This window comes from Panthera pardus, unplaced genomic scaffold (assembly GCF_024362965.1).
Source record: "Panthera pardus isolate Hobbes unplaced genomic scaffold, ASM2436296v1 HiC_scaffold_21, whole genome shotgun sequence".
NCBI classification, from domain to species: domain Eukaryota; kingdom Metazoa; phylum Chordata; class Mammalia; order Carnivora; family Felidae; genus Panthera; species Panthera pardus.
The window spans coordinates 49,296,090-49,306,926 of record NW_026526777.1 but is presented as its reverse complement, the minus strand read 5'-3'; the positions used below and the strand labels follow the sequence as shown (position 1 = coordinate 49,306,926).

Below are 10,837 nucleotides of genomic sequence, written 5' to 3'. Positions count from 1 at the left end.
AAAAAAAAAAAAAAACCTCCCCTGTGCTATTTGTCTCTGTCTATAAAAACGCTATACCAACCCTAATCGTGGCCTCTTGTGTCACCGGCGACGAGTGCGCAGAGGACCAGGTTCGAACCTGCAATAAACGACCCTTGCCGCTTGGCTTTGACTTACGACTCTGGTGGTCTTTTGTGGGAGGTTTTGGAACTTCAGGCATTACAAACAAACAAACAAAAAACTAAAATGAACAAAAATAAACCCCACACCCTCATTGCGACAATAAAAAGCTTTGCATTTTAAATTGTGTTTTCATATTCAAAGGAAAAGCTCATCAGCCTGAAAATCAGAACTTTAACTAAGGGGATTTGGGAAAATTGATTAACCTCTCTGGACCATGGTCTTTTCATGGATAAAGTTACCCCCTCCAGAACCTTCCCAACCGCCTCCTTCCAGGTAGGCAGAACCAGGGTGTAATACATCAATAGCACCTGGGACAACTCTGTGCGCTCTGAGAGCTAGCATGTCACTTTCATTTCTCTATCCCATGGAAGGTCCTAAAAAATGTTTGTTGAATGAGTGGATCCAAGTTTTTGACTGACAAGTTTGGGGACACTGAGAAATTCAATTAACTTACTTCAGGTCACCAGTTCAGCTACTGGGGTGGGAACCTAGAATGAAAATCTTCTTAATCTTCTTCCCTGAGACTACAAAGTCAGCCTCTACAGGGTGTTAAATTGGGAGTGATTGTTTTCTTTGCAAATAATTCTTTATTTTAGGGGCCTCACATCCACTGCTTTTAAATTGCAAACTACTCTAGTGCATTTAAAAACCGATTTAGCAAGTGTCAATGTATCTCAGGTTGTCGGCAATGTACCTGTTAGACAAGCTCCTTCACTTGGATCCTGACTCAAGATATTAACTGATGTGCGTTATTGGGATGGCTAACACCATCTGTGGCGGGAGGGGTGGGGGCAGTTGTGGCTGTCTGCAAAGAGAAGAAGCTGAAAACTAACATGAAGTCATGACTATGGGGCTTCGATTTGTTCCTTAATTCAAGGTATTTATTTAACTATCCCAAAAGTGGCAATAAAATCTTGAAGCCCAAAACTCAAAATTATTTCTGCTCCAGGACAATGAGATCTCCTTGGGACCCTAAATCATGATTGTAGAACGCAAGGACAGTGGAAAATCAAAACAAAAAACACTTGGTGATCATCTTTTACACTCCAAAATGGGCCCCTGGTACGCAGAGACAAGTTTTCAAAGTCAAGACCTTTGATTTCCAAGAACCCGGTAGGCAGAAACGCAAGAAAGTAGCTAAACTTTCCTAGCCAAGTGTTCGGAGTTATTGACATATGATCTGTTACATCCTGTTCTAGTACAGTGAGACTCCATGGATATCTACATAGTGTCAGCCACTTGGATGACGCTTAATGAAGAGGCTTCTAAGTAATCCTCTCTTGAGAGTAAGCAGTAATTGTGAAGAAGAGGAAATGTAAGGCAGAGGTGGAACTTAGGTGAAGAGATACACTCAGAAGCCATCTTCACGCGATGGCCACCCCATGTGTGCACACACGCAAAATCACACACAGGCCCCACCTCGCACGCCGCCCTTCAGAAAGCGCCACTGCGATAGTCAGTCTTTTCCTGCCTCAGAATCGTGCAAAGGGCAGGAAGCAACAGGGGATTCTGGGGCAGTCTGGCAGGTCAGAATCAGATTCTCTCTCTTTCGATGCCATTGCTCCACGGCACTTGTGATCACGGTGCACTGTTACTCTTGTTCCCTCAGACTTCCCGCACACCCACACCTCGATGCCGCTTTAAACTTTGACCAACACACTTACTATTGTATACGCGAGCAGTGAATTTAACTTTGATCTTAGCCTACGAGAGGTGGTGCAATTTGAACATATTACGTATTAGCCCCCAAGCTCTATAAATAGATGAAACCCCTATATTATTAAGGGGTATCGAGGTACTAAGCTCCTCAAACATGGTTTTTAATGTTTATTTATTTATTTTGAGAGAGAGAGAGCACGAACGGGGGAGAGGCAGAGAGAGAATCCCAAGCAGGCTCTGAGATGTCAGCACCCAGCCTGACGCAGGGCTCAACCCCCATGAACCGTGAGATCATGACCTGAGCCGAAATCAAGAGTCAGACACTCAAGCAACTGAGCCACCCAGGTGCCCCCGAACGCATTTTTAAGTCTAAAAGTTCTTATGTTATGTAGTAAATGCTGTGTCTGTATGTCTGTCTCCCTCACTAGACTAAGAGTATTTTAACTGTCGAGGCTGTCATGCTGGGAACGCAGAACAGTGCCTGAAACGTCATTCATTCAATTACTGTTTGATGAATGACAGAACAAATGAATGTACGTATGGCCAGGGGCAATGTGGCTTCAAGCCCAGATTCTGAGGGCTGGATTCTGAGGGCTGGAGTCCACTCTCTGGACTCTAACCCCAGCTCCCTCCTTACTAGCTGTGTGCCTTTGGACAAATCGCTTAATCTCTCTGGAGTTTTCTATAAAATGTTGCATAATACTGGGCACTTCACGGACTGCATTTCACGGTACCCGATGCAAAGTAAACAGTCAAGAAGTATTATTGCTATTAGTGAAGTTCGGAATGTCTGGCCATTGTAGCTACCAGGAGACTCCAAACATTTAGGTAGTTTCACCCCCAATTCTAATCAAGAAAACCCCATTTTGTGAACCTTCATTTCACAAGCTGAGGCAGGATTTAATGGCCTTCCAGAATGCGAAAGAACTCTGGGCACAGGTGGCGGCAAGCAGCTGTTCTCCATTTCCACTGAGGACCGGCTGAGAGTCTTAAAGAGCCACATGAGTGATTTGGGTATAAAGTATTAGGAATAACTTCCTAATGTCGAGGGTGTGAAAGTCTAGGCTGCCGAGGAATCCCCCTCTCTTGAGATTCTTTAAAAATTGGATACTTAATCGGCTCTAAGGCGGATCAAGACCAGGACAACGCCTCACGTTCAAGTAACAGGCAGTTTGTAACAGGTCAGTCAAGTTATGCTGCCGTTGACCTAGTTCCAGCGAAAAGCTGTTACCCAGAGATGCGTTCAGAAAGGACGAAAGCATGGGAAGCAGATTCCTCTACTTAGTGAGGTTGTAAGAGAACATTTCACTGTGCTGTTAATCCTCATTCAAAATAACTTTACATCTCATAAAAAAACCATTTCTGGAGGACCTGAATGGGCAGTGGCTGATTCAGGCGCTCACGGGGAGCTGGCAGCGTTGGGGACCACGTTTGGCTGCAACCTCAGGTAAGTGGCCAGCACCCTGTGGCGTGCAGATCGTGATCTGTGCAATTTCCAGCTTCAGCTGGCAAACAGAAGAGGCGAACATCACTTCCATTCCACTCTCTGGGAAGGGGTGGGAAGAAAGTATCAGAGAAACCCCAGAGAGCGCTCAGACCCAAATTACACCCCTATTGTTCTTTTCAAGCCGAAGACTGTTTTGCATATTTCCTCTTGGGAAGAAAATATTCTGATTTTTGTGGAGAGGTGGAGGCAGTCTCTTGCCCTTCGTCTTGGTTGCCCAGAGGAAGAGACCAAAGAGGAAAAAAAAAAAAAAGATTTCTAGGGGGGAAGGAAAGCTCTCGGAGGCTTTGATCCTGCACAACCTGAAGCTTGAGTTAAGGCTGACAGGGGAGTAGATGCAGGTGACTGAGGAAGCCCGGCTGGTCTGCAGTTTTATAGGCATGTAAGGGGATTAGACAGAAGGGCTGGAATGGTGATATGTGATAAAGACACTTAAATGGGAATTTAACGGTTTGTTCTCTTCCAAATTACTGAACATTAAGTTTAAATGTTTTCATATAAATATTAAATTATATGTATATTGCAGGATCGCAAATTTGCACATCACCGCTCAGTTTTTTAAGGAAAACGTAGCATCTTTGTTCCCTGTAAGTATTCTTTGTCCGACCCTACACCCCATTGAAGAACAGGGGAGGAAACACACTTGCAGGTTGATGTCTCAGGCTCTTCCCTTTGAAATAGTGTCTGTGGGTAAAGCTTTCCCTTAGAGAATTCCACTTACTCTCTCTCTCCGCCATGGCTCATGGTGACGGGAAGGCAGGCCTGTGGCTGATACAGTGGGCCCTCTTCTCTGCAGGTGTCTGGCTGGGGCACAGCCGGCCCCCTGTGGCCTTCAGGGACACTGAGCCATCCTTCCCTGCTGGGGTCCACGGGCACCAGGCTGCAGGGCGCTAGAAGCTCTGCCTCAGACCTTGACCGTCCCTGAGGCCAGGCTGTTAGGACTCTCAAGTCATGTGGGACAAGTTGCTAGGCCAGAGCCAGCTTCCCCTCAGACCCTGCAGCCTCTCCCAAGCTACAGATAAGGAAGAGGCCACAAGCCCCAAGCTCTCAGGCTCCCCAGCCCTGGAGGCATCTTTTTTTTTTTTTTTAATGCCTTTATTTTGAGAAAGAGACAGTGTGAGTGGGGGGAGGGGCAGAAGGAGAGGGAGGCACAGAATCTGAAACAGGCTCAGGCTCTGAGCTGTCAGCACAGAGCCCCACCTGGGGCTCGAACCCACAAACTGTGAGATCATGGCCTGAGCTGAAGTTGGACGCTTAACCGACTGAGCCTCGCAGGCGCCCCCTAGCAGCAGATTTCTATCACAACCTGCTCTGGTCCCCAAAGCTTCCACCTTCTAAAGAAGGAAACAAATACTTTCCTCTTACAGCTGCACTTGCTTTGTTTCACCAAAACTGGTTTCTGCCAGCTGAAGCTGTAAAAGAATCATGACCTTCAGCAACCTCCCCACCATCACCACGAGTAAAAAGAGCTGATAAACAACCAAGAACTCTGAGTGACCCCGGTTCATCAGACCTCACTGGACCCAGCTGAGGGCTCTTTCCTGCCCAAGGAACAACAGGACTTGGTTTAACCAACCATGTACAGACTAATGGATGCACCTGACTTTGCAGAGCACAAGCTTTCAATCATGAATTAGCAAACATAGCATGACGGCCTCCCTTTCTAGTGCATAAAACCCCCTGACTTACCCTCGGAAAAGTAGTCCCTTGCTGGGTATCCCTCTGCCCAGGAAGTAACTCAGCTCAGTGCTTGCTCTGTTGATGCTTTACTCCTGGCTTTCCATGAATAACGCCAACGGGAGGAGGAAGTGAGCACACCAGCATCTGCTGTCTCTGCCTTCCTCTTCAGCCCTCACTCTCCTCCTCTCAAGAGCTTCTTTTTATGGGGTAGGACTTCCCTTAAGCCCTTGTTCCCAGGGGCACTAAGCCACAGGATCTGGCATTGGTGGCAGATAGGTGCATGAAGAAAAACTCAGTAATAAGGACACTGGATGAAAAGTAGTTTTAAGTTCCTGTTCCATTACCTATATCATGAATGAAAAACTGACCGTTTAGGGGCACCCGGGTGGCTCAGTCGGTTAAGTGTCCAGGTTCAGCTCAGGACATGATCTCACGGTTTGTGAGCCCTGAATCGGGCTCTGGGCTGACAGCTCAGAGCCTGGAGCCTGCTTCGGATTCTGTGTCTCCCTCTCTCTGCCCCTTCTCTGTTCGTGCTCTGTCTCTCTCCCAAAAATAAACATTAAAAAAATATATTAAATGACAGTTTAACTTGGTAGGCGAGAGGACAGTCTAGATTTTACTTATTATATTATTTACCAATAATTTTTTAAACCACACTTATAGAGTGCTTGGTTTGTTCCAGATACTTTTTTTTTTTTTTAACGTTTTATTTATTTTTGAGACAGAGAGAGACAGAGCATGAACAGGGGAGGGGCAGAGAGAGAGGAAGACACAGAATCCGAAGCAGGCTCCAGGCTCCGAGCTGTCAGCACAGAGCCCGACGCGGGGCTCGAACTCACGGACCGTGAGATCATGACCGGAGCCGAAGTCGGATGCTTAACTGACTGAGCCACCCAGGCGCCCCTCGGGTACTTTTCTAAGACTTTGGTTCTCATTCTTGCATGTCCCTATGTGGTAGCTACTATCATAATTCTCATCCTCATTTTATAGTTGAGGGAGCTGAAGCACCAGTCAGTGAAATAACCTTGCCCAAGTTTACAAGGTTGAGATGCCTTGAGATCCGAGTCTGGGTCCTGTGAAACTCACACACGACTGCCATAGTACCGCCACTGGGTGTCAGCACACCAGAGCGAAGGAGCAGCAGTCTTTTAGGGGAAGTAAGGAAACAGCATTGACTGAGGGCCTTCTCAGTCTAGAAAACACTTATGCAGACATTTCCTAATTTAATCTGAGAGATGAATAAACTTTTTAGAGAACAGAGTATGCAATATTTAGTTAATGGAGTGACTGATTTGCATCAGAGGCGCTTTTGTCCATATTTTTTCAATTGAAAAAATAACACTAGACTTGGAAGTTAAGAGGCTCAGTCCCCAGATTCTTTGTTAACAAAGGGCTCTTTCCAGCTATACGCACCTTATCACACAATGAAACCATTATTAGAAGCACTTCAGGGATGAATGTGCTCTGGATGCTCTCTCCTTCTGCAAAAATCAGCCAGAGACAAGCATTTGCTATAAAATGATCTGGTTTAATCGCTATCAACATCAGAACTGTACTGCATTAGAGTACAAAACCTGTATGTACAATTACACATACAAAAAACGTTCTTTGTGAGGAGCAATTTTCAGCAAATCTGACAAACAGCAAGAGTCATTCCTATTTTGGGTTTGAAAAGAGAACTGGAAGCTTCCAAGATGTTCCCCGCCTCCCTCTGGCTCCCGTGACCCTGCGAACATCAATCCGCAGAGGCCCGAGGTAGGAAGGGCGGGGTTAACACTATCAGGCACGCATTCTCCTCTCTCAGGGAAGGGGTGCATTTTTAGGAAACATCCCCCATCATTTATTATACTGATGTTCCATCCATCTGCATCACTAGGTTCAGCGGTTACCATGACAATATGATGCCTATAGCAATCTAACTTGATAGCCAGATGCCAGAATGTGAAAAAATAGGACCAGCTAAGAAAGTGAGAGAAATATAATTAATCTGAAGCACATAAAAATGTGCACAAAACTAGGACCAAGAGGGAAACTGCTGAAATGTCACTGTGGAGGGAATTATGACAGGAAGCAATAATCAAGTTTCAGTATAAAAGCTCTGCTAACTAGAGGCACGAATTGGTCCATAACTAAGACTGAGGAACCAAAGTTAGTTGTGAATATTGTTCTGAGAGCCTCCCCCAAATAATTTCCTGTCTCAGAGCCCAGTGGGTTCTCATTGATTCCAGCCAAGGGGTTCTTAAGCTTGACTTTCCTGAAGATCTGAAGCCACCATCTTGAATCTCCCCCATGGCATTCTGCTCACCTCCGGTCTGCTATTCTACCCAACTACTCTCCATCATTCTGAAGCCAATGTTAAGAGACTGGACTGAGCTCTGTCCTAGAAGACCCTGTCCTCTTGCCTTCTTCGTGACAGGGGAGGCAACAGGCCAGCACAACCCTCTTGGGGACCCCAATATGGCAGAGGGGCTGGAGATCAAGGAAGGAGACCAGCTTGGAACGGGTGTGGTTTTCATCACGGCTGGGTTGGATAGCGGCGCTGGGCTAGGCGATTCGGCCGGTTCAAGCTAGTAGCCATGGACAGCTGGAAAAGAATAAACGTCACATGAGATTATAGCCCCAAGCAGGACTCCATCCAGGGCTGGCTAGCAGGACTGAGCTAGAGGATCCTGAACACGCGAGCTGTATGTGGCTTCCTTTTGTGATAATCTAATTAGTTACTTTCACCCAATACCTCTTGGATGTGGCAGAAGAAATTCAATTTTATGAAGGGGGGAGGCCAACTCGGCACATTAGAGGATGGGTCTGCCCCAGGTCCCTGAAGAGCAGGAAGTTTAGCTTCTCTCAAAGGTTGCAATGATCCCCTCACCCCCCAGTTGGAGTAATGGTATTTCCATACCACTGGTACCAACACCAATGTGTCTCTCAAAGTCTCAAGACCTGTGAAAGGTCAAGAGTCATATTACTAATAATGACACTGATTGACCATTTTCTGTGTGCGGTCCTTCACATGCATGCTCCCATTTAATCCCCACACCTACCCTGCAAGGTAGCTACTACCAACCCCACTTTATAGATGCAGAAACTGAGGCTTACAGAGGGCAAGTAAGGCATTGCTCAAGAACTCACACATGGTAAGTGGCAAACTAGGATTATAAACCTGGATCACCTTCATCCAAAATTTGTGCTCCTAACCCGTCTCCTTCAGAGCTTCCTTACCTGGGGGACCTGAGATGGGTTGTAGAGAGGAACACCTCCTTTCAAGGGGGGTGGGGGGAGCAGAACACCAGGGTTGTAGAAAAACTCAGAGGAAACACCCTGTGATGGAAATCAATAGAAAATCCTGTCAATCACCATTTCTGATTCCAGAAAATCAAGGGCTTCCCTGCACATCAACTTTGGTCAAGAGATGCAGATAGAAAGGGATTCTTGCTAGAACTCAGGTAATTCAAGCAAACAGCCATCACCCACATGGGCACAGCCAACCCTGGATGTAATGTCATATTCTCTGAGAGGCCTAAAATACTACAAGAGTGCTCTAACCCAACCACAGGAAATAAAAATGTTTTCCTGGCAATTAGCATGAAATTTGTACCGTGTGCAAGATTTATCAAGAATTTACAGCCCTCATTAAAAAAAAAAAAAAAAAAAAGCAGGGGGTGGGGGAGCACCTGGGTGGCTCAGTCAGTTAACCATCCAACTTCAGCTCAGGTCATGATCTTGTGGTTCGTGGGTTTGAGCCCCGCATCGGGCTCTGTGCTGACAGCTCAGAGCCTGGATCCTGCTTTGGATTCTGTGTCTCCCTCTTTCTCTTCCCCTCCCTTGCTCGTGTTCAGCCTCTCTCTCTCTCTCTCAAAAATAAACATTAAAAAAAAAGAATTGTGTACAGCCCTTGCCAAAGACACTAATGAGCTCTGGGGAAGGGAAAGAGGCAGTTCTCTAGATCTCACCTGAGGAAGTTGATATGGGAAGTTGATATTGTGTCCCCTTGAAACTTCGTGTGTTGAAATTCTAACCCTCCCAGTACTTCAGAATATATTTGGAAGCACTGTCTTTTGTTTTTTGTTTTTTTTTTTAGGTTTATTTGTTTACTTTGAGAGAGACAGAGTCCAAGTGCAGGAGGGGCAGAGAGAGAAAATCCCAAGCAGACTCCACGTGTCAACACAGAGCCCCCAACAAGGGGCTCAAACCCACAAAACTATGAGATCGTGACCTGAGCCGAAATCAAGAATCAGACGCTTAGCTGACTGAGCTACCCAGATGCCCCTGAGGTAGTGTCTTTAAAGAGGTGATTAAGGGAGTGCCTGGCTGGCTCAGGTGGTAGATTATCTGACTCTTGATCTTGGGGTTGTGGGTTCAAGCCCCACCATGGGTGTAGAGATTATTTAGAAATAAAACCTTTAAAGGGGACCTGGGTGGCTCATTGGTTAAGCGTCTAACCTTCAGGTCATGATCTCATGGCTCGCGAGTTCGAGCCTTGCATCAGGCTCTGTGCTGACAGCTCAGAGCCTGGAGCCTGTTTCTGATTCTGTGTCTCCCTCTCTCTCTGCCCCTCCCCCACTCACACTCTGTCTCTCTCTCTCTCTCTCTCTCTCTCAAAAATAAATAAACATTAACTTTTTTTTTTTTAATAAATAAAACCTTTAAAGGGGCACCTGGGTGGCTCAGTCGGTTAAGTGTCTGCCTTCAGCTCAGGTCATGATCTCACAGTTCATGGGTTCGTGGGTTCGCGGAGCCTGCTAAGGATTCTGTGTGTCTGCCTCGCTCTCTGCCCCTCCCCCACTCATGCTCTGTGTCTGTCTCAAAAATAAAGAAACATTAAAAAAATTCTAATAAAACCTTTAAAAAATTAAAAATAAAATTAAAAAATAGGTGATTAAGGTAAGATGAGGTCATTAGGGTGGGCCCTGAGTCAGTATGACGGGTGTCCTTATAAGAAGGGAAAATCTGGACACCAACACACACAGAAGAGCCACCATGTGACACCACTGCCATCTAACAAGCCGACGAAAGAGGTCTCCGGAGAAACCACCTCTGCCCACACCTCCATCTCAGACTTGCAGCCTCCAGAACCGTGAGGAAGTAACTGTTTAAGCTGCTCAGTCCGGGACATTTGTTACGGTGGCCCTAGCAAACTGGTGCAGAAGCTCTCTCTGATTCCCCGAGTCAGACCCTCACACGATGGCGCCTCCAGCCCACCCCGAGTGTGCAGTCCTCACACAGGCATCTGGTGGGGCCCCAGGCTCCGGCCCCAAGACGGCTCACCTCAGGCCCAGACAAGCCTCCACTGCCTGTGCCCTCGGCCGCTCCCTCACCAGACGCGGGTCCTTGCACTCCGCCCTCGCCTAGAAGACAACGAGTGGGGGCTGTGTCCACTGCCCAGGGCTGAGGAGTCCCACTCCCAGAGGCACCCCCAATGGCCAAGGAGCGCAGAGAGCCCACAGACAGCCCAGAGGGCATGCGGTTGGCGGTACCTGTGGCCCCAGAGAAGGGGCCTCCTGGCAGAGACTGGGGCTCTGGGAGAGATGTCAGTGAGAGGCCGGGCCCGGCCTGAGGGGGAGAAGATTCTCCGGAGGTCTCCTGCTTAGTGGAGAAAGAAAGGCAGTGTTGGTGATGCCAGTGGTTAACAAATTCATGCCGGCGGCTGTATCCCCGCCATGCCCTCAACAGCGGCCTCAACCTGTGACCTGTGGCCGGGCACTCACCCCAAAACTCCACTTTCTTCCTGCCACTGCTCTGCTCAATGATCAGACAACCGCTGGCCCCCTAAAGTTAATATTCTTCGTCCTAATTTTTAAGACCCTTCATCATCTGCCTTTGCCAATTGCCAGA

At 47.1% G+C, this 10,837-nt stretch overlaps 1 protein-coding gene across 10 annotated transcripts in view; it reads right to left on the bottom strand.

Moving 5' to 3' along the window:
* Positions 1–6,512: 6,512 nt before the first annotated feature.
* The window catches only part of SEC16B (SEC16 homolog B, endoplasmic reticulum export factor), a 54,688-nt gene continuing 50,363 nt past the window's right edge, over positions 6,513–10,837 (bottom strand). For all 10 annotated transcript variants that reach the window (XM_053909233.1, XM_053909239.1, XM_053909236.1 and 7 more), the window contains 4 exons: positions 10,480–10,585; positions 10,271–10,350; positions 8,225–8,323; positions 6,513–7,589 (listed from right to left, as the gene is read on the bottom strand). In XM_053909233.1, the coding sequence (XP_053765208.1) occupies positions 7,521–7,589; positions 8,225–8,323; positions 10,271–10,350; positions 10,480–10,585 (354 nt within the window). In that variant the 3' untranslated portion in view covers positions 6,513–7,520. The remainder of the gene's footprint in view (positions 7,590–8,224; positions 8,324–10,270; positions 10,351–10,479; positions 10,586–10,837) is intronic.